Here is a 22,312-nt window from a genome sequence, read left to right as displayed (position 1 = left end):
TAAAATATTTGCCCAAAATAAGAAACGGATAAGAAAGGAAAGAAAAGTTAAAAGAAAAAAACAAACATAATCGGATAGACAATGAGAAAAAACGGTGTGTAAGCTTGTATTTACGTTATCCGTTTAAAATAAAAGAATGAGGCAAAAGCTTCGTTTTGTAACAAAACGTATTACTCCCTTCTCGCATATCCATTTATTCTATTCTATATACCGGTAGCGAATGTACCGTGCGAATAATCGGCTCGGGACATATGTTACACGTAAAATCGATAAAAGTAGAAAAACCGAGAGAAAAAATAAAGGGAGAAGAGATCGTGTTGTGAAAAGAATAAAACAAAACTCATACCACAAGTTTATATGTTCACATATTACATGTATATACATTTATGCATATATATATATATATAGGTATATATAGGTATCCATTGAAAAATAATATTGTATATGTTCTCTCTCATGCTTTTATCACTTTCTCATCTTTCATTTTCGTTTCATATTTCTATTATTGTTTTCTTATTCCCTTTGGCCTTTCCGTGTACTTAACTCTTCGTGATAAGACAGCTCCTACCGAGTTTATCAGATTTTTATCAGTGATAATCAGCCATACAACACTCTAGATACGTATACCTTTCCAACAATATCATTAAATGGTTGGAGAAGAGTTGAGAGAGTAATGTCACGTTTTATTATTTTTATCAATATCAAACTCATATTATTCGAGATATTTTTTCTTCCACATTTTTAAAAGAGAGAGAGAAAGAGACATATAATTCCATATTATAATATATATGAGTAAAAAAAGAAAATTAAAATGAAATGAGTATATTTGAATGTATTACATAAGAAAATTAAAAAAAATGCTATGCATTATTCAGAGAAACTTTTTGGCTATCAAATATTATGTTGCAACTTTTAACCTTGAACTATGAAAAAATAAAAGGGGGAAAAAATAAGTTACATATTAAATGAAAGCTCATATATGTGTACATATATACATGGAAATCAATATATCCTATTGGCTATCGTCCATCATATATAAGTAAGTAATACGTATCTTGCGTGTTTAGTATCCAACGATTCTTCGTTCAGATTGAAAATTTGAAGGAAAAATTGCACGAAAAAGGAAAGGCTAAAAGTATAAAGAAAGAATACATCTCCTTCTACTTTTCATACCTGCTGCGAATACCTTAAGTAAAAGTGTTCTTAGAATAAACTATATTTATAATTTTTCCAATAACAATAAGTCAGTATATTCATATTTATTATACACACATATATGTGTATGCACTATACACTATGATATTAGAATTATTTATATTTAGAATTCTTTTCCTTACCTTAAAGATAAAAATCTTACACGAGGCTTGAAAATTGATTTGATTATTTCAGTAAGTAATCTTGATAATATCTTATAATAATAATAATAATTATTATTATTATTATTATTATTATTATTATTATTATTATTATTATTATTATTATTATTATTATAATTAAAATAAAATGTGTAATGAAACTTTTTAAAATTTTTTATATGAATAATTATATTAAATTATTCAATTATTAATAAAATTATTAGATTATTATATTTTCTTTTTATATAAATTTTCTAATTTATAAAATTCTATAAACGCTCGCATAAAGAGGAGGCCAAGGATAGGGAAATCTATATAATAGGTTCTATCTCACTCTCTCTCTCTCTCTCTTTCTCAACCTTCATGTTCCCCCTTTTTAGTATCATTTCAAAAAATGTTATTATTGCCATCATCTAAGAAATTTCACTTCAAACATAATTGATAAAAATGTCATTCATAGATTGTGAAACATTTATTTACTTGCACTCATGTCATTTTTTTCAATTTAATCATTTATATCATGATTTAAAAAAAAAAATAAGAATGAGTAAGAGATGAAGAAACCTTTCGAGAAAGAAACGTTAAGGTAGATTTCATTTCTTATCATTCTCACGCATGTTCCATTTACACAGTTTACATAGATTACACCGATGCCGTTTACTTATTTACTTAACGGTTAGTTTACTTTATTTTACACTCTTTTTAAATCGTTTCAATATGGACCCAGACGTTGGTAAATTCCGTTCCAAATAAAAAAAAATAAAAAAAGTATCATGATCAATACTAATAAATTCATGTGAATATTGATCGATCCACGTGAGAATGTACGCTTTAATTTTCTCAAATCTATGTCAAAATTTCAAATCGGTTTAAGTCAATCCTAATTGACGGGTTTCTTCATAAGAGTTCTGGATTCTCCATTCACGTCACTACGAATGATGATAAACATTACTAAACGTAACCAACGTTGATCTTCTTTAACGTTTCAAATCTCAAAGGTTTCCCTATTTCACTGCCAATAAACAACTGATAAGAAAAAAAACGAAGCAATGAATCATCAACCTGGAATGAATCATTTGTTTCGTTTGAAACCTACGCGAGCAAAATGCAGTTTCACCGGATGTTACGTTTATGTGAAAATAATAACAACTCACATATACACTCTAAAACAGAATCCAACCATAATTATATACGTAGCATGAATTCTCTTTACCGATAGCATCTCAAATAGAATATGAATATTTCATACTTCTAACTCTTTGTTTAATAATATCATCGTTATGGCTTCCTTTACCTCAATAACAATTCAAGCATAGTTTGTTAACTCATTGCAAGGATTAACTTATAAATAATATTATATTTTTTAACTCTTTTCGTTAATTGATTATGAATTTTTTAAGAATTTTTTTACTTATTAATTATATCCAAAATAAATGTTAATAAATTATATAACATTTTAAGAAACGTATCGAATGAATATAATTTGAATGTGTCGATGCTGTTTCCAAATGTCATAGATGTTAACTCAAGAATCAATAATTTTCATCGTATTCAGGAATTCATGCTTAATTATGCATTCCTAGGTAATCAACAAATAACACTACGTCTGTTTGACATTCTGGAAATAGATGTTACAAGCACTCAAATTCGATACATAACGTTCAAAACGCGTATCACGAAAATTCTAAGTACCTATATGTACTTAATTTATGTCGATCGTAAATTCTAATTAATTACAAATCGTAATTAGAAAAAGTAACTTATTGTTAATTTAAAAAATAAACATTTTTATGGGAGATTTTTTTTTGCTTTGTTTTTATTACATATATACGAATATATTCGATCAACGAAGTATTTTTTATCACACACACAATTTTTTTTCTTCAATAAAATATTAATTCATCTGATATCACTATTTCCACTATTTCAATAAAATTCTTTACCTATATATAATATTTTCGTTGCCTAATCAACAACAACACAAATAAAACATACTTTTATTATCATAAATATTAATTTTGTTCGCAAATCAATCAGTTTCATTTTTTTTTCGCTTAATTTAAAAAAATTGTTGTCGCAATACTTTAAAACATCATTTACAAAAGCGATGATTTTATTTCTTTCCAAATTAAATTAAATTAATTGATTAATCTGAAAAACGATAAATTATTCGAGTTACATGTTAGACAAATTGTATTCCTTAGATAATAGAGAAAAAGAAATAAATGAAAAAGAAAAGGAGGATGATAGGTTTGAAATCTTAGTAATAGATAAATAATGTCACAGTAAGAAAATATATTATCTAGTTAAAGAAAAACGAGAATGAAACTGTCAAGATCGGTCACGAATGTAAATCTACGCAGGCAAGCTTGAAAGTTGGAAGTAACGATTCCATATGAACCGCAGCATAGTTAGCTCGCGTTGCGATTACTTGTTAACTTCTCAAGGGTAAAAATACTGCAGTATCGCGAGGCTAACGCTGCAAAACTTGCTTGAAACGTTGACAGTCGATGATATCCGATTCACTATAGTTTATCAGTTTGATAATGATACGTTTATTATACATTTATGTACAATAGCATATATATTTTCTATATTATTTATATGTATATACATATTTAAATGTTTATTTGAATAATCTTTTCGTTATTTATTTTCTCTTCCATGATCTATTATATATGTGTCACGAATGATTATTATTTGTGATTGTTTATTTACATATATAATACATATCGTGGAATGACTATTGCTCAAAAAACATTTAACGTCAATCTGACTTACATCTTTCCTGTGTGTGTGACGAACAGACGTTAATTACTCAACTTTAATGTAAGCACTTAAATCTCATATAAATTTAATTCGATTTAATTATAAAATACTCGTATTAACGATTTATTCCATACCCCAGTTATATATATGATCGACGACCTTCATCATTCTTTATATCCTTTCTTTTCTTTGAGCAATTGTAGTTAACAATAAAAATGAATATTGCAAATTGAAATATGTAATAAATGTATCGAGCTGTATATCATTATTAATGTCATGTATATATGATTACTTAGGTGCATACATGTAAAAACAAGTAAGTACTTATATGTTATATATGTTAACATATGTTATATAAGTTAAGAAAAAATGGACTATGTAAGTTTGAAGATACGGTTCATGATTCAATGAGGTAACACTTTAACCAATCCCAGCAATATAGAGTTCCACATATTACATGGAATGCGAATCGAACGTCCGTTCCACTGATCCTTGTTTCTGTAACCGACAATAGCATTAGATGCACATATGTAATATGTATGCAACTATGTAACATACATGTAGGTGTATACATATATATAGGATCTCCCAAAAGTCTCCTTACCGAGAAAAAAGAAACAAAATATAAAATCAATATTGATTCATTAATTGAGTTATAATATTTTTTATTTTTCATTTAAATATATTTATGTATTTTTGGTTACAATGTTTTTAATAAAATATTAATCCATTCCAAATATTTATCAATGAAATATTTGTAATTTTTCAGCACGGTAATGCAACTTTTGATACACCTTGTACATGTGTTTGTATTTATATACATGTGAACGTATATGCATCTGTTTTAACCACAGGTACAAACTAGCATCCATGATTTGCAACATTTTTATGTTATCAGTCTTTTTCAACAACTGTCATCACATCGCTGCGGTCGTTTATATAATTTATTTGTTTCTATATTCATTCCAAACCACTTGCTTAAGAGTTTTACAAAAAAAAATTATTGTAACGAAGACACAAATAAAACGCACATTTTAAAACCGCATTTCTTTTTTCTTTTTTTTTTTATAGTTTTTTTATATCATGTTTTTTATTCAATATTTTTTCTGAAAAATCTCTTGGGAAGACAAATTTTTCATAGGATTATTAATATTTTGCTGATCTCCTTCCTAAAACTGGTTTCGAAACATATTTATATACAAATATATTCATACATATGTATATTTTATATATACAGGATGAGCCAAAAGTTCTTAGCTGGGCCAAAATTCCTAGATTCTTTTTCAAAATTAATTATTCTTTATTAAAACTTATTCAAGGCTCATTTTTTCTTTTGTTTTTTAAATTATCTTGAGTAAGTTTTTACAAATAAAACTTGGTCCTCTTTGTAGAATATAGTCATATATATGTACCTTTATACAACAAATAAGTTTCAAGGCTATTCTACCTCGTTGTAATAAACTCGGTATATGAAGTATTCAATTTCTATTACTCGATTATATAAGTTTTAAACTAAGAACTCAAGCATATCTTTATAAATAAAAAGATTTTATCGGATTTTCATATAGTTTTCCATTCGTCTACGGTAACATTTTAAATTACGATTGAATAAGAAACAAACACAAACAATATATAATATAATTAAGTATTTACTCACATAATATTGAATATAATGTCACGATAAACTCACGTTTTGATTATAGTCTTGTCCTTATCGCATTTATATTTAGAAATTGATAAACAATTATCGTTAATAATTGTTTTCCTCAGTTTTAGGTATTTCATACCTCAATGCATGAATAAAAAATGCATAATCAACGATATCGTCATTTTATGTTTAATAAACAAAATATAATTTATATAAACTATAAATATGTAATTTTTTAAAGTACCATTATATATAAGTATAGGAAAATACCAACAGCATTATATGGAATAGTATGAAGAGATAAGTCATATGTGTATTCGATTTATCTGAACATACGTACCCTTATTATCAGATAAATATATTATGATATCTTTTAAAATCACCATTGCAAGGTTGTTCGATGAGTATGAACTATCCCAGTTCATTTTAAAAATATTATAAATAAATTTGGAAAAAATATCAACCTTTTATTATTCGATTTTCTTTCCGAATATTATATTATTATTATTTGAACATAGTTTTTGATTTACTTACTATTTCAATCATTTTATATCACACTACGCCAATGTACTGTACTTCGATTTGTCAGGGTCACATAGAATTGCAGCTTCCAGGGTAATCTAAGAATAACATTTAGACTACCAATGTAATTCTATAATTAGATCAAATATTTCGCTAGCAAATAAAAGAAATGTCCAGATGTTTACGTTAAATATTTTAATTAATTATTAAACGTAATTATTGAAAAGATTTATATTCAAGTTATATAATTTAACAAAATATTGTAGAATTTGAAAAACCATTATTTTTTCATTCTTAAATTTTTCATCACGTTAATTATCTTGTACGAGATTAATAATCATTTTAAAACAAAAACACCATATAATAAATATATACTTTAAAAAATACTTTGCTACTTCATTTGAATACATAAATTTGTTGTTCATCTTCTTTTGAAAATATGCGGAATAACAAAAAAAAAATTGATTTAAAATAATTTCAGAAAATCTCTCTCTCTATTTTCTTTTAAAATTTAACTAAAAATATTTGTTATCTATTAAAAAATTAACAGTACTAGTAATTACTGTAAAAATAAACTCGATATTTTTATCAATTTACAAGAAAACAAATGGTTTATAAGACTTGATTGGAAACATATTTTTTACAATATTTCACGTTAAATTGTAAATATATTTTATCATTAAGATTGTTCTTATTTTTTTTTTTTAATAAATTTATATTTTCTTTTAAATAAATCTCTTCAACAATAAAAAATCTGCAAAATATTATTCATTTTTCATTAAACTGCGCTAATTTATGATTACCAATATTTTATCCTTTTACGCAATTATTAAATTTTACTAATTTTTTCCATAATTTGATCATTATCGTTAACTTGTTTTTTTTTTTTTTTTTTACATAAACCAATTAAAATGAAAAATATACAATTGTTTTCTGTTCAAAATAATTAATATTTCTCATTATATTAATTGAAAAAATAGTAAACTACATGCGGGTTTAAATAAAATGCATAATAGTGTCATCTAGCGGATAGTTCCTGAAATCATGACTTCAAATAGAAACATTCAAATTAGTCAAATTATTTATCTTACCATTATAAATGATTGTTTTTTTCTTTCCTTCTTGTTCTAACATATTTATATACAAATATAGGTTGAAAAGTCTTGAGCCTATTCTTTGCAAACAATTTTAAGACAATGTCTAAACAAAAGAAAGTTGGACAAAAAAAAATTCTACATTAAGCTCAAAACTTTTCAGCCCACCCTCGTATTATTATACATTTGTAATTTAATAAATAATTTAAAAAATATACTACTTAACTCGTTAAAATTTATTTACAAATTTTGTTTGCTATTGAACAAATTTAAATATAATTAGAATATATAAATTATACGTTTATATTTATTTATTTAATATTGTATCCGTGTTAGGACCAATCAAAATGTAATTTTAATCTTTGCTAAACAAAGGAAAACTTATGATAGACGAATTTTGCCCAAGATTTGTCAGAAATAGTAATTTTGACATTTGACACTTTAAACTGGTTTATTGTTCTATTTTAATTAAGATTACAAATAAAGTCGATGATTAAAGTTAAATATGTGGGAAATTACGTTTAATAAAATATACAAGTGTTGAAAAATATAAGTTTTAAATGTTTGAAGAATAAAATAAGAAAAGCAATACAAACAAGACATATTGTGTTTTTTTTCATACTTCTGAAAGGAAATAAAACGTTGGAACTTTTTGAACAAATGAATTTTGTTTATTTTCTCATTGTTTAATAAGATTTCTTAATTAAAATTCATATTTTTAAAGAAAAATTTTCTTTCATAATATTTACAAGTATAATAAAAATTATTATACATAATAATATACTAATATATATAATAATAATGTATGTGTGAATAAAATATGTAATATAAATATTTAGATAACTCTATGGAATTATTTTTACAGAAGCTACTAGATTTGTTATAGACAAATAGTGTAAAAAATTAATATAATAATACTAAGATGAATAACATAAACTTACATAATGTTATTATAAGGTCTACTCATTTACCAATAACAGACAAAGAAGAAGATTTTATTCAATTTAATAAACCTGACGACAAATCTTGGTTTGATTATAACACAACTTTAAACAATGTTAAAGAACCACAAATGGCAAAGGTTAGCTAAAATCATATATTCTTTTTATTTATACTTTATTACATGTAACCATATTATATGCATATTAATATACAGTTTTATAACAGCAGTATACAGGCTTTATCACATTATTTAGGACTGTACTGGGTGTCCTGAGATTTATCATCCTACTAATGAAAATAAGAAAAAATATTATTTGAATTCAAATTAGAAAAGCTTTATTACAAAGTTATAAACGAATGAAATTGAAATAGATAACAGCAGATGTTCCGGAAGAATGTATTTATTAATACCCATTTCTAATTACACAACTTGGGGTCATTTTGATTTATTCAATTCATCAATGTTCATTCATATTGTGTGGAACATCAATAACATTCTGAAAATATCTTGAGCTTTGTTGATTATACTTCTACACAAAGTATTTGATATACTTCATCTCAACCAATCCCGGGACACCCTGTATAGTATAATGTTAAATATTTAAAAAATACAATTAAATGTTAAATAGTTATTTCTTATAATATTTATACTGAATTTTGAGAAACTAACTACAAATATTTTCTTTATCTTTAGTTATTAGAAGAAAATACTGCATTTATGTCAAATGATAATAATCTACTAGATATAGATGAAAATGAAATCTTAACTTCTATAAAAGCTGTAAGTGTAATATTATTTTATATACGTATTATAAGTATAAAATGTTTTCTAATAATTATATATAATATATTTTATATACATAAATTTTGGTTTCTATACTATATACAATTATAAAAATTTATTTATATTTTTATAAATATAGGTAAATCGTGGAATTAGTTACTCTAATACATTTCTAGAACGCCAGTGGAGATTAAAACAATTGAACCAAAATTTCTGTACAGAAAAGATTAACGCTAATATGTCAAGTTATAAGTCGTACTCTAGTTTTAGCAATGATGCCAAGCCATCAAATATACAAAATACAGGCCTATCAAATATACAAAATAGTAATGCAAATCAAGTAAAGAACAGGACAGAAGATATTGAAGATTTGAATTCTATTAAAGAAATTTTGAAACAATATAAACTCTCAAAAAATGCTTTAATCTTAGGACTTTTAAACAATAAGCAAATAACAATAAATGATTTAAAAAAGCCTAGCAAACCAATTGTAGAATATAGAACATCCTACGAACTATTTGATTACAAGGTAAGTTTGAAACATATGTAAATTCATACAAGATTTTACTTTTATTCTATTTAAAAAGGATTCAATTACTGTCAAGTACATTTTAAATAAATATAAATATTTATAATAACATATTTTAAGAAAAATTTGGAATTCTCGGAAAACAAATTAATTATTTATCCTGGTAAAAACATGTAACTGTGTTAGCATAATAGCTGCATGTCTCGAGGAAGGAAAACTAGTTTGTAGTGGTCCCCGGGGTGGGTGGGTCCCAGTCACCACGACACAGCGCGTCCTCAGGTTACGGAGAGAGAAAGGGCCTCTTGGTCCTGCATAGGGACGGAGGTTAGCTGCGAATAAATTGAATAAGCAGTCGCGGACAGCCTACTTGGAATTGGTCCTCCTATTCGGGGGTTGGGCGTACCCCACACCGTAAAACGACTTTATCGAACATCAAAAAATACCGTCATAGATTCTACTAGGGTAAAATTTTCCGGAGGTAAACTAGTCCTCCGTTCGGATCTCCGGGTGGGGACTACCTTGGGGAATTCGTGTCGGGTAAAACTTCGTAAAATCTTCAGTGCAAAACGCGATGAGGAAACGGGCGAATGGATAAAACTCCATAACGTAGAAGTACATCGATTGTACAACAAACTGGACATTATTAACGTCATAAAATCACGCCGCTTAAGATGGGCTGGTCACGTGGCGCGCATGGGGAAGGATCGAACGGTGCACAAAATATTAGTCGGTATATCGAACGGGAAAAGACCACTAGGTAGACCGAGACGTAGATGGAAGGATAATATTAGAAGGGATCTAAAAGAAACAGGATACGAAGATCGCGAATGGAAGGATCGCGTTCAGGGACGGGAACAATGGCGTGATTTGGTATTTGCGGCAATGAACTTTCGAGTTCCTAACGCCAACTAATAATAATAATAATAATAAAGAACATGTAAACTAATCTAATCTCTATAACATAATTTGTCTTAATATTATTTGTAAATTACATCTAATGTAATAGAGCTATTCACGAAGTTAAGCGTCCTTCGTCCTTTTTATTAGTAGTTTTTCAATCCAATAAATAAATGTACTCTCTTAAAAATCTGCTGTTTACAATTTATACTATGAGTTAAATCTACTTTATAAACGGTAATTCAATTAACATCATTTGTCTGTGTGTTTTTTTTTAATTGTTTATTAATATAAAATTATTTTATAATATAAAAAAATAACAGTAAGTATTTAAGAATTTAAATGAAATGAAAATTAATTTTACTAAATTATTTCATTTTTATTAGACTGAGGATATGACTGCAGGATGTCATCTAGTACAGCTTCCAGATGATCCAGATATATATTTGCATCCATTACAACTAATGGATAATTCAGAACAGGAAGCTGATGTAAACGTATTCGGAGTAAAGAAAATATTTACAGCAAAACAATATTATATTAATAATGCTGAACGGGTGTCTTTTGGATTTGCAAAAAGAAATGTTGAAAAGAAATAATTGTTATAAGTAAATCTTAATCAAGATATACTCTCTCATAAATTTATAATTTAATATGCCTATTTGTCTAAGAATATTAAACGTAAAAAAAATAATATTGTAAATAATCGTGCGTAGTTTATAATAAACTAATAAAATATATATAATAAATAATATATATAAATATAATATATATATATAAATAAAATATATATAAATAAATATAATAAAAAATTTGATATTAAAATGTTAGAACTAATTAGATATTAACGAATACGAAATGTTAATGAATAGTCTAACATAGAATGATAGAACTAACACTAAGATAATAAGTAGAACTTATATTACTAAATAACTATTATTTTAGATAAGACTAATAAGTACAAAAAAAAAAATTTTTTTAAATTCAGCATTCGTAAGTTAAATACGTTTTAGAAATTATATTTGATAATTGTGACACAATAAATCTATCCATGTTAACGCTAAGACAATGTAATATAAATAATGAAACAAATAATAAACTCTATTACTCTTTTAATTATAATATTATATGGTTTTAAGAAGTAAACAAAGAACTTGTTCACTTTATTTGTAAATAAAAATTATTTTTTTTATATAAATATATATATATATATTTTATATTACTCATATCAGTTTCACCTCATAAATATAAATATAAAAATTACAATTATATAAAATTATTCCAAAATTACTGTTAATTTCATTATAATTGAATCTTTCGATATAGGTTTGTCATTCTTAAGTACGATTCCACTATACAAATACTTTCAATCTAAATAAAGTTCTACTGTATATGCCAGTTATAATATAAACATAAATTTTTTATCGCTAAATAGATAAAAGATTGAATATTACAATGTTATGCATTTTCAAATATATTAGAATAAATTAAAATAAAATTAAAATTTGTTTTATTTATACATTAAAAAAATTGCATTTAAAAATAAAGAAAATTATAGGAAAAATGATAAAATGTGTCAGTCATGAAAAGCAAATAAATAAAATGATATATAATTTAAAAATACGTTTAAATAATAAATTTGTCTTCATTATTTAGTATTAAACAATGTTACCATAAAGGTTGTAACAACGTGAAGAACATAAGTAACATTCAAATGGTATAATATCTCCAAATGAATACCTTACTACAGGAAACCTTAATTTAAAATAAAGTATTTTTCTTATACAGTTTTGAAAGCAAACTTTACCACATATACAATATGTTGCAGAATCTAAATATGTTACTAATGTACGAGGTATTATACTTGCATCATAGCTCATACTAGAAAAATAATATTTTTATTAATTATTATCAGTTATTATTAGTCAAATTAAAATAATATTTTTAATTATAATAATAAAATGTATATAACAAACCTTGTATTCAAAATAATCTCTGCTGCACAATCAACAAGGGATGGCACTAATATACTATAGTGACAATGAGATTGGAGAACTACTTCAAATGGATTTTCACGTATGTTTAAGTCAATTATTTGTAATTTCCTTATTCCTTCTGGTAAATACTGTAAACAGTTATGTGATAAGTCCAAATATCTTAACGAAGTTAATCTTCTCATACTTCGTGGTAAAACCGTTAGCAAATTTACACCAAGTTTTAAATTAACAAGACCATTGAGTTTTCCTATCTTATTCGGTATTTCGGTTAACTAAAATTAATAAGTAAAAATGAACTTAAGGTTTCTTTGTTTTTATATTATAAGTTTATAAAAATTAACAAAGTTTAACTTACACAGTTGGAACTCAAATCTAATAAGCATAAATTCTTTTTAATGTTATCTTGGTCCAACCAATCCCATTTAGTATTAGCATCTTTTCCAAGTCGATTTCCAGACAAAATAAGCTCTTGTAAATGTTGCATAGAACCTAAATCTTTAGGTAAAGATCTAATTTGATTATTTGATAAATTCAAAACTTTTAAATTATTAAGCCTTAAAATTTGAAGATCAAATGATTTTCTATTTAATCCATCAATGATTAATTCTTCTGTATATCTTGGAAAACCCTTTAAAGTAGGATATTCAACATTGTTTTTAATAACTAACTTTTTTCTCTGTGCATTAGGAATCTTTTTTGTATTTAAATTAGATATCGCGATGGTAGATAAATTTACTTTTTTTGACAATACAAGCTTTACAACACGAATAAAACCTTTTAATGATATTGGATCGCTTTGTATGAGTAAATCATGAGGAGGTTCTTTTATTCTAATTGTTGCCTTTCCATGTCCAATAAATTTGTCAAATATCATCTCAATGTTATCATTCACCTAAAAATTGTAAAATACATATGGAACTCTATCATAAATATATAAGAAATATTACCTTATATTTAGCTCGACATTGGTTCTTCAGCGTTTGTAATAAAATATATAATTCATTATTTTTTATTGATTGTCTTCCAATAACCAAACATCCATGTTCTGGTGTTCTTTTTAATAATGGATGCAACACATTGAGGGTACGGTCACTAACTTGAACCCGACAATTTATCTTCATTTTCACTTAACTATGATTAAATATATTTAGAATTCACAATTCTTGTAAATTTATTAATATTAATGAACACTTCAACGTAACATTTCATACAAATCATTGATAAAAAATAGATGTTTTTATTTGGCGCCAAAGTTTGTATAATGGTCTTATATCAACTTTATAAGGTTATGTTTATAAACTGTAGTGCGATTTTAGCGACAGCTATGGATAGTGTACAAACTACAAAGCTATTAGAACAACAGAAGAAAAGTATCTTCACTGTTAGTGTTTATCTTGTCAGTGAATAAACTTGTGATTGTAGGTTATATTCCCTGTATGCATCAAAAGTGAGGTTAAGTGAAGTGAATGAACAAACGGATAATATATTAAAGCTTTTTTAACTTATTCTAATGTGCAAATGTATTAGCCAATAACATTTACATTAAATATTAAAATGAAACTGCTTTGACGTAGATTTATCATATATTCAAAAAGTAATGAATATATGGTAATATTTAATCCTAATATTAATATTTTATTTATTTAAATACTTTTCAAATTCTAAATTTCTTTATAAGAAATCTTAATACAACAGCTTTTGATTCGCTGAACCATATACAGAAATAAAAAACTTAAGTATTTTTATAAAAAGTTATCAAATCATAAAAGAAAATTTAAAAGTGCAATGCATACTATCATTAATTATGAATTATGTAATTACATTTGCACAAAATCTCTCTAATATATATTCAAATCAGATTTCTATGAAGTAGAATGAAAAGATAATTATTGCTACAAACAGTGGTCTTAAATTTGGTCATAAATTTATGTTAGGGTTTGAATGGATATTATTTATAAATAAAAATAAAATTTGTTATTTCACTTATTTATTTATTGTAATTTTTTACCACCGCGTGTTTTCCAAGCTATTATAAGATTCCATGAAAAATATAAAGAAAAACTATGAACTTGAGAAGCTAAAAGAATAAACGCATACCATAACATTCCATATGGGAGACCCTGAAATAATTTTCATAATAATATAAAGCATAATTATAGATATCATATATATATATATATATATATATATATATATATATATATATATATGATATAAACAAACTTTGATGATATTTTACATTACTTTAATTCAATTGACTAGATAAATAATTTACCTGCCACAGTTGAATATCTTCTGATTTACCAACAGTTAAATATGTCCAAACATCTTTAAAATAGTAAACCATGGCATATAAAATTGATCCATAACCCAATATAACAAGACCAATCATATATCGTTGAAGTGTCTTTACTTTATTTTTTTTAATAGCTGATAATGCAAGGAAAGAAAGTAATAAACTTGTGCACCATATATATTCCCACCACAATGGCTGACATAAAAAAAAGACCATATTTGTACAATGAAATTGAATATAGGTAAAAAGAATATGTAATAACTATGGTCGTATGTCATAGAAAAAAAAAAAGAAAAGAAAAAATATATATACACAAGCTTACCTGTGGTATCAATAATTCCTCTATTTCCAGAATAAAAATATCAAGCCTATCTAAAATGTCTGCTGACAATTTGGCAAGCATAACAAAGAAAAGAAGATAGTGAAAAAATATGCAATACTTTAATCGTGATTTGTTCGTCGCACTGAAAAGAAAATATATATATTTATATATAAAAATTATGTGACATTTATAAAAGCTTTATTGTTTTATTCTACCAAAATATTAATACTTAACACAGAAGTTCTCAACGCTATTTCTACTATACCTAAAATAATAAGTACAAAAATGTTCTTAAAATTAAAAATGTGAAACAATAAATACCATGATCATAAAATTACATTTTTTTTTATGCATTAATAGAATAGTTTTTTATTCATTATTATTATACATAAAAATATTTGTACGATAATTGATGATTGTAGGCTTTTCTTCACTTTTATATATACATATATATAAACACAACCCCAAAACAAAATTAAATCAGAAAACATTAGACTCCCAAGGGCAAAACCTCCTGCTATTAATAGGTATACTCATGGAAACAAGGGCATACTGTGCACAATATGTGCAATCTATATAGATTGGCAATTTATAAACTCTTAGTATATTTACGAGATTCAAATAGGAATTGATATCTTCATTATTTTATAAAAAACAGCATTACGATCAAAAATATCATTGAATGTTTTTAATCTTAAAAAATGTATGTTGTGCTGCATATTTATATATATAAATTAATTTTTATTTTTAATTATACATCACTACTTGTTAATTTATTAATTTCTGTCATAATTTTACTGACATAAATATTTTAATACATATATATAATTTACTTATTTTACATGCAATATAATATATCATACACCAGATAAAAAATATATATATATATATATGTGTAGGAATAATATAACAATATAATACAAATATTAACGCAATTAGAAACTTAAAATTACGAATAAAAAACAACAAAGTAAATCTTAAATAAATTTTAAATGGATTATTTAGGCATTATTTTGTACACATATAAGATATAAACTAATATTTAGTCGAATTACAATAATACCGATAAAAGAATACTACAATTGATATAATTATTAAATAATATAAAGATCACACTTTCTTGGATTTTAATAAGCACATGCTTATTTTAATCAATAAAAGCATGAATGATGAGATTTAGACTTTGCTCACCTGACTTGATACTGCCCTGCTACTTTTTGCCTATGATTATAATCACTTCCATCTGTACCTAATGCTTGGCACAATGTAACCTTAGAAGCCATTTTCTATATTTTACTCTGAAATAACACTAAACATTCGTTTTACAATTGAGATCAATTAACGCTTAACATTCATTAGACAGTAAAATTCAAGGTTAAAACATGCGCCGAGTTATCACCGTGTGTTCGACTATTTTTGAACTTTCCCAAAGCCCCGATTGGAGATTGACGGGCTCTATTCTCAAAACTGCTCAGAATTAACCATGTCTGCCTAATAATAATTTAACTAACATAATCATAATATTTCAATTTTATTTTTATCATACGATTATTTTCAAAATTTTCAACGATTATCGAAAAAATAGAAATATTACGTTTCAGTTATATTTCAATAATTTCATATTTTTAAAAATATTAATATAAAAAATAATTTTTTTTAATTAAAACAGATAAAATAGAACTTGATTTAGTTTTGATGTCTTTACGAACTTCTTTTTGTAAAAAATTATCGTAAGTAGTATGGATGACTAAACTTTATTATATTCGAAGTGTCCAGCATGATTAATGTTTTAATCATGAATTAAGACGAGAGAGAGAAAAAGAAATATTATTTTAAGATATTATTTTAAATATTTACAATAAATATTTTGTTTTTAATACATTTTTATTAATAATATATTGTTATATATATTTCATTTATTTGCAATAAAATTATAGCTTAAATTTCATAATTAGGGATTAATTAGTTTTGTTGTTTAAAAGCTTTATTCATATATATTTTAAAAAATCAATAATAATATTTATATTCTTATTTTATTATGTATTTTTTATTATTTATATTATTTTATATTTTATAACCTCATAAATATCAAATTTTGATTATTATAATTACATATTTAATCTTTTTATTTTATTGATAATTAAATGTATATTAATATGTACATTATAATTTTAAATACAATATTTTTCTTTTTTATACATTATAAAAATAATAAAATAATATTATCATACTAGGAAATAATATTAAAATAGAAGCAATCTGTTTTATTGCTATGTTACATGGTTCTTGTCCTGGTATTGATTGACAAGCACAAACTTCAATTATATGACCATTAACCTACAAAAATAAAGGTATAATAAATTAATATAAATATGTATATATAGATTTATAAATATATAATTTGAATATATGTATATACTTCGTAATTGTAACATCCTGATGAAATAGGTGTTTCTTTATCTTCAAGTACTCTCCCACAATAATGGGAAGCGAATATAACTAAAAATAAAAGTAATATTAATAATACTCGTATTTATAAAAAAGCAAAACAAAACTTACTTGCATTATTGAAAGTATTGGTATATTTAATGCATGTCAAGCCTTTTTGTAAAGGACACAAATATGAATCTTTAGCATTTTTATTATCATCTTTATGTTCTAAATACATTTTAGTCGTATTTGGATAAATCCCTGAAAAAGAAATATAAATATCATCCATTATACAATAATTACACTATATAATTAAAATATGTATTTATCATCTAAGAGTACAAAAAAAAACTATATAAATTTATCAATAACATCATCAATTTATAGTCAGTACTTACATTCATCATCTATCATTGGTTCTACACATGGCACTCCAATATATGAGCCCCCTGTACAATTAAAATTAGCAGTATTGTTATAAAACCTTGAACCTGGCCAAGTAAATTTAAAGCAGTAAGGCTTCTCGTCTATAAAAAAACCACTAACTGTTATAATGCATTAAACAAATGAAAAATTTATCTAAAACATATATATATTAATATATATATAACCATAATTTTTATTTGCTTAATATATAATTAATAATTACCTGATGCAAAACACTCATAGCACATTAAAATTATAATTAACTTCAAAGTATTCATTTTGACAGGTACTGTTCTTAATACTGCTTCAAATCTATAGAGATAACATACTTAATCTGATAAGATTAATAGTCAGATAATTTTATGTCTCACACATTCTTATACATATTTAAAAAAATAGTATTAAAGGAATGTTTGTTAAAAAATTATTAGATATCATTATCGCTATATATATATATATATATATATATATATATATATATATATATATATATGTAGAGAGAAAGAGTTAGAAAATGAATAAAATAAATACTCATGATTTATTTAAATAGTCATCCAATGACTTCTATATTTCATATCTGATAATAATATTAAAAAATAATAACAAGCAAACTTTTATAAAAACATCATGATTCATACAGGTAAATATACATTTTATAAATTATATAATAATTTGTTCATTGAAGCTTACGATATAGAATTTTTGGTAAGAATTTTGTTATAAAAATATGAGAAACTATTAAAATTCATCATGTCTTGTTAATGCTTGTCCAAAATCAGTTGCCTGAGAACCAACGAAAATATCATATTTATCTAATATTTCATCTTTAGTAAGTTTTTGATCAGCATCTGTATCAACTTCATAAATTAAATGTCGGGCTTCTGCTTCTGCATCATCGAAATCCGCAGGAATAATCCAATTTTTTACCTATTAAGAAAACGGCAAACAGATTTTTATTAAAACAAATAAAAAGAATTATTATACTTTGATATAACTAACTAACCTCTTCAAAATCCATAAAACCATCACGGTCTTTATCTCTGTAAGATGAAAATTGTTCTTTTTCATTCTTAACCCATTCGGGTTCTTCTTCTTCACCTGTACTTCTATACATGTCTCCTAAAAAGATAATAAATAATGCAATTGAATATATGAATTGCAAATATCATCACTTATAATTACTTTATTTTAGTTACCAATATATTCAGCAACTGATATTTTTCCGTCTCCATCTTTATCAATATCTTCCATAGTTTCTAATACTACAATATCCTTCATATGATTAGCTTCTTCTGCATGCAGAAATGCAGCAAATTCTTCTTTTGTAAGAGCATCATCACCATCAAGATCAGCTGCACTCCAACGTCTGCGATCTCTTTTGAGCATTGCTTCATAAGAAAATGTTTCCTCTTCTAATTTATCTTGATTATTACTTTCATTTTCATTGATATGTCCATAAAGTTTGTCTTTATATTCTTTCCATGGTAGTTTATCTTTTTCTTTTAAATTATAAGATGCCCATTGATGATTAATATCATCTTGAATATATCGTCGCTGAGTATACAATATCCAATCTTTAAGTTCTTCTTTGGTAACAAATCCATCTTTATCCACATCTATTTTATCAACAATTATTCCCAATCTTCTAGTACTTTCCTCGGGGCTTAATTGATCAAATGTTTTAGCATCTTCTCCAAGGAAAGCCTCATGATCGTAACTTGGATTATGTTGCGAATTAATGTAATGTTCCTGATCACTTAAATCCTATAATTATACATATAGACATATAATAAATGTATAAAAGCATTAATTAAATATTTTTTTTATATTACAATTAAAAATATTTTGCATAATAAAATATAAATTTAAATTACATATATTTATAAACATTTCTAATCAACAATATTTCTTATATTTTATTTATTTATTTAAATAAATAAAATAAATTTGTAAAAGGCAAATAAATTAAGGTTACATACTTTTGAATCACTTTTATTAAAAGTTATGTAATTTAAATCAGTAATTAAATGGGCATTTATTCTGTGACTTTTATTTTTCATTTCTAATTAAATGTTTATTTTTATTTACCTTATGCAGTACACGTTGTTTAGGCCCGTCCTCCGGTTTTGGAATAGCAGTAGCCGAAATAGTTAGAATAAATAAAATTTGAAAAACTGTGAGCTCTTGCATTGTTTTTAATATTGAAAAAGTATGAAAATATGAACAAAACTTTATTTTGATATATATTAATCTTTAAAATTGCACAATATACGATTTTTTTCAATAAAGTACGATTTTTTATATGACATAGACCAATCCTTCAGCATCCACATCAGCAAATCTTAATGTCTTAACCAATGTTAGGCCCCCACTTACGAACTGTATATTTCCTTAAAAAAACTCGCACCGTAATACCGTTGTTGATCCTATAAGCGCTTGCTATGAACGTTATTTTATCCAACAACGTTCGGGAGATGTTCTACGTTCAAACCTACGCGCTTAATTTAGGTCACTATGAAAGGAGTATGCGTGGAAATTTAATCGAATCATTTACATACGATCAAATTAATTCGAATGCAAACCAACAAATTATATAAAATTCTATATTTTTTATAACAAAATAAATAAAAATGCATTCCTCCATTAAATATTAAAATATTTAAAATCATTATCAATTTAATTTAATATATTCCACTTACTTGGTTATGTTCCTTAATTTAACTCAGATAATTACTAGATTTTATAGCAAATATTTTTTTTGTATACTATAAAGGTTTTTATATTAATTTAAAAAAAATATATTCAACGCACACAAAGTATTTACATATTATTAATAGAAGTTGTATTCATATTGGTTAAGTAAAAAGGTAATTAAAAATATTAATAGGATTTTTAATTTATTTATTTAATACAAAGAAATTAATCCTGACTTGCATCAACATTCTCTGTTTGGAGGCCTTTAAATGAGGCTACAGGAATATATGTTACAAGTGTGTACAATTTATTAGCGGAATCTTCATCATCATTTCTTCTTCTGCTTAATCGAACACGAACTCTGAAAGGAACGTTCCTACAAACAAACAAATATTTTTTCAATTGTTTATCGAATAAATTATCCAATTTATATTTTAAAGAGGAAGTATTATTTTGATAACGTTTTTAAAAAGATAAATATTTAGTTATATGAAGAAGAAAATTTACCTGATTCCTTTAGACCATAACTGTTTATTAAGACGGGTATCAATCCTTACATCAGGTGTACCCATTTGTTTTTCAGCAAACTTCCTAATCTCTTTGATTGCTCTTGGTGCACGTTTTTTAAATCCAACTCCATGAAGTCGTTTGTGAAGATGAACTGTATATTCACGAGTCACTACTTCATTAATAGCACTTTTTCCTTTCTTCTCAGAAGACTTGGCCATTTTTAACCTCAAAAGATCAATGAATATATCTTTTTATTCATGCTCATAATAGAAAGATTCATTTAATAAAAACATTAATTTAAAAAATAACACTTATTTTCTCTCGTTTAACTAACTAATAATTATATTATAATTAAAATTAAATAATTAAAAGATAAAAACGTTTACAATATTGTCAATACACACAATGCATTCCCAACAGTGTAAATATAAATATTTTACTATGAAAAATTAGAGGAAAACTAAAAAAAATATTACATAAAATCTAATCAAAATTTAAACATAAATATAATTTCATCAAGGATAAAAATTTATTACCTGCTTAAAATCAGATGCCCTTAGATTTTATTTAACAGAAAGTGTAGGTTCCTTCTCCGATCGAAGGTCCATACAAAAGAACTGACATGCGTGTTCGTAAAATTACTCTACCGGGTATTCGAAAAATTATTGGTGACATTAGTAAATAATTACGTATTAATCAAAACAAATTTATAATCATCGTTATTGCCTAATATTCAAATTGAAATGATTTTTGATTATATTATTAGAACAGAGAAATTAATAAATATTATTACAATGATTGAAATTGTAAAATGTTATACTTATTAATACTCACCAAGAGCTTTGTGATATGATTGGTTAACAGATGTAATACGTATATGATTGGCTATCATAGAAAAATTGTTTTGGACTTTAAATTTTATTTAAAAATTAATTTTATGGAAAATGCAAAAACACTGTATTATTAATAAAAAATAATATTTTCATGGGCATCTGTTGATTATATTTTTATACAATTAAATAACAAAATTAAACATACATTTATGCATATATAAAACATATTGTTTATCTATATTTCTGTAGGAAATAATGTAAAAA

The 22,312-nt window shown here is 24.8% G+C and overlaps 6 protein-coding genes across 10 annotated transcripts in view; 1 reads left to right on the top strand and 5 right to left on the bottom strand.

Annotated features, from left to right (window-relative positions):
• The window catches only part of LOC107070842 (ceramide glucosyltransferase), a 38,963-nt gene extending 27,816 nt beyond the window's left edge, over window positions 1-11,147 (top strand). The window contains exons 1-5 of one of the 4 annotated variants that reach the window (XM_089170404.1): window positions 1,497-8,029; window positions 8,254-8,469; window positions 9,025-9,111; window positions 9,254-9,643; window positions 10,927-11,147. In XM_089170404.1, the coding sequence (XP_089026530.1) occupies window positions 8,311-8,469; window positions 9,025-9,111; window positions 9,254-9,643; window positions 10,927-11,139 (849 nt within the window). In that variant the 5' untranslated portion in view covers window positions 1,497-8,029; window positions 8,254-8,310 and the 3' untranslated portion in view covers window positions 11,140-11,147. Of the gene's footprint in view, window positions 1-1,496; window positions 8,470-9,024; window positions 9,112-9,253; window positions 9,644-10,926 lie in introns of those variants that run through there. The other 3 variants (XM_089170403.1, XM_015329381.2, XM_089170401.1) reach the window with 3 other exon arrangements.
• Lrr47 (Leucine-rich repeat 47) lies at window positions 11,074-14,367 on the bottom strand. Of its 2 annotated transcripts, none has more exons than XM_015331557.2 (4): window positions 13,485-14,367; window positions 12,893-13,429; window positions 12,517-12,809; window positions 11,074-12,421 (listed from the first exon to the last, which is right to left on the bottom strand). In XM_015331557.2, the coding sequence occupies exons 1-4, from the start codon at window positions 13,656-13,658 to the stop codon at window positions 12,199-12,201; spliced, it is 1,227 nt and encodes a 408-aa protein (XP_015187043.1). In that variant the 5' UTR covers window positions 13,659-14,367; the 3' UTR covers window positions 11,074-12,198. The 2 variants fall into 2 exon arrangements, with proteins under 2 accessions (XP_015187043.1, XP_015187050.1); XM_015331564.2 differs by having other exon boundaries at window positions 12,517-12,665.
• Window positions 14,368-14,507: 140 nt separating this feature from the next.
• jagn (jagunal) lies at window positions 14,508-16,591 on the bottom strand. The gene is made up of 4 exons (XM_015331587.2): window positions 16,347-16,591; window positions 15,156-15,297; window positions 14,813-15,028; window positions 14,508-14,657 (listed from the first exon to the last, which is right to left on the bottom strand). The coding sequence occupies exons 1-4, from the start codon at window positions 16,436-16,438 to the stop codon at window positions 14,529-14,531; spliced, it is 579 nt and encodes a 192-aa protein (XP_015187073.1). The 5' UTR covers window positions 16,439-16,591; the 3' UTR covers window positions 14,508-14,528.
• A 672-nt stretch (window positions 16,592-17,263) lies between these two features.
• LOC107072123 (uncharacterized) lies at window positions 17,264-18,454 on the bottom strand. The gene is made up of 5 exons (XM_015331798.2): window positions 18,235-18,454; window positions 17,984-18,112; window positions 17,715-17,846; window positions 17,575-17,654; window positions 17,264-17,492 (listed from the first exon to the last, which is right to left on the bottom strand). The coding sequence occupies exons 1-5, from the start codon at window positions 18,287-18,289 to the stop codon at window positions 17,349-17,351; spliced, it is 540 nt and encodes a 179-aa protein (XP_015187284.1). The 5' UTR covers window positions 18,290-18,454; the 3' UTR covers window positions 17,264-17,348.
• A 94-nt stretch (window positions 18,455-18,548) lies between these two features.
• Window positions 18,549-20,482, bottom strand: scf (Calumenin B scf). The gene is made up of 4 exons (XM_015331784.2): window positions 20,100-20,482; window positions 19,208-19,775; window positions 19,015-19,130; window positions 18,549-18,938 (listed from the first exon to the last, which is right to left on the bottom strand). The coding sequence occupies exons 1-4, from the start codon at window positions 20,199-20,201 to the stop codon at window positions 18,750-18,752; spliced, it is 975 nt and encodes a 324-aa protein (XP_015187270.1). The 5' UTR covers window positions 20,202-20,482; the 3' UTR covers window positions 18,549-18,749.
• A 413-nt stretch (window positions 20,483-20,895) lies between these two features.
• On the bottom strand, window positions 20,896-21,909 carry RpL31 (ribosomal protein L31). The gene is made up of 3 exons (XM_015326349.2): window positions 21,752-21,909; window positions 21,213-21,440; window positions 20,896-21,081 (listed from the first exon to the last, which is right to left on the bottom strand). Exons 2-3 carry the CDS (start codon window positions 21,431-21,433, stop codon window positions 20,931-20,933), a joined length of 372 nt encoding a protein of 123 aa, XP_015181835.1. The 5' UTR covers window positions 21,434-21,440; window positions 21,752-21,909; the 3' UTR covers window positions 20,896-20,930.
• Window positions 21,910-22,312: the final 403 nt, after the last annotated feature.

The sequence above is a fragment of the Polistes dominula genome, unplaced genomic scaffold (genome assembly GCF_049000335.1).
Source record: "Polistes dominula isolate Pdom_NZ unplaced genomic scaffold, Pdom_raw_medaka contig_15, whole genome shotgun sequence".
Lineage (NCBI taxonomy): Eukaryota > Metazoa > Arthropoda > Insecta > Hymenoptera > Vespidae > Polistes > Polistes dominula.
Note: the sequence above shows the minus strand (reverse complement) of the source record. Positions and strands in the feature narration are given on the sequence as shown.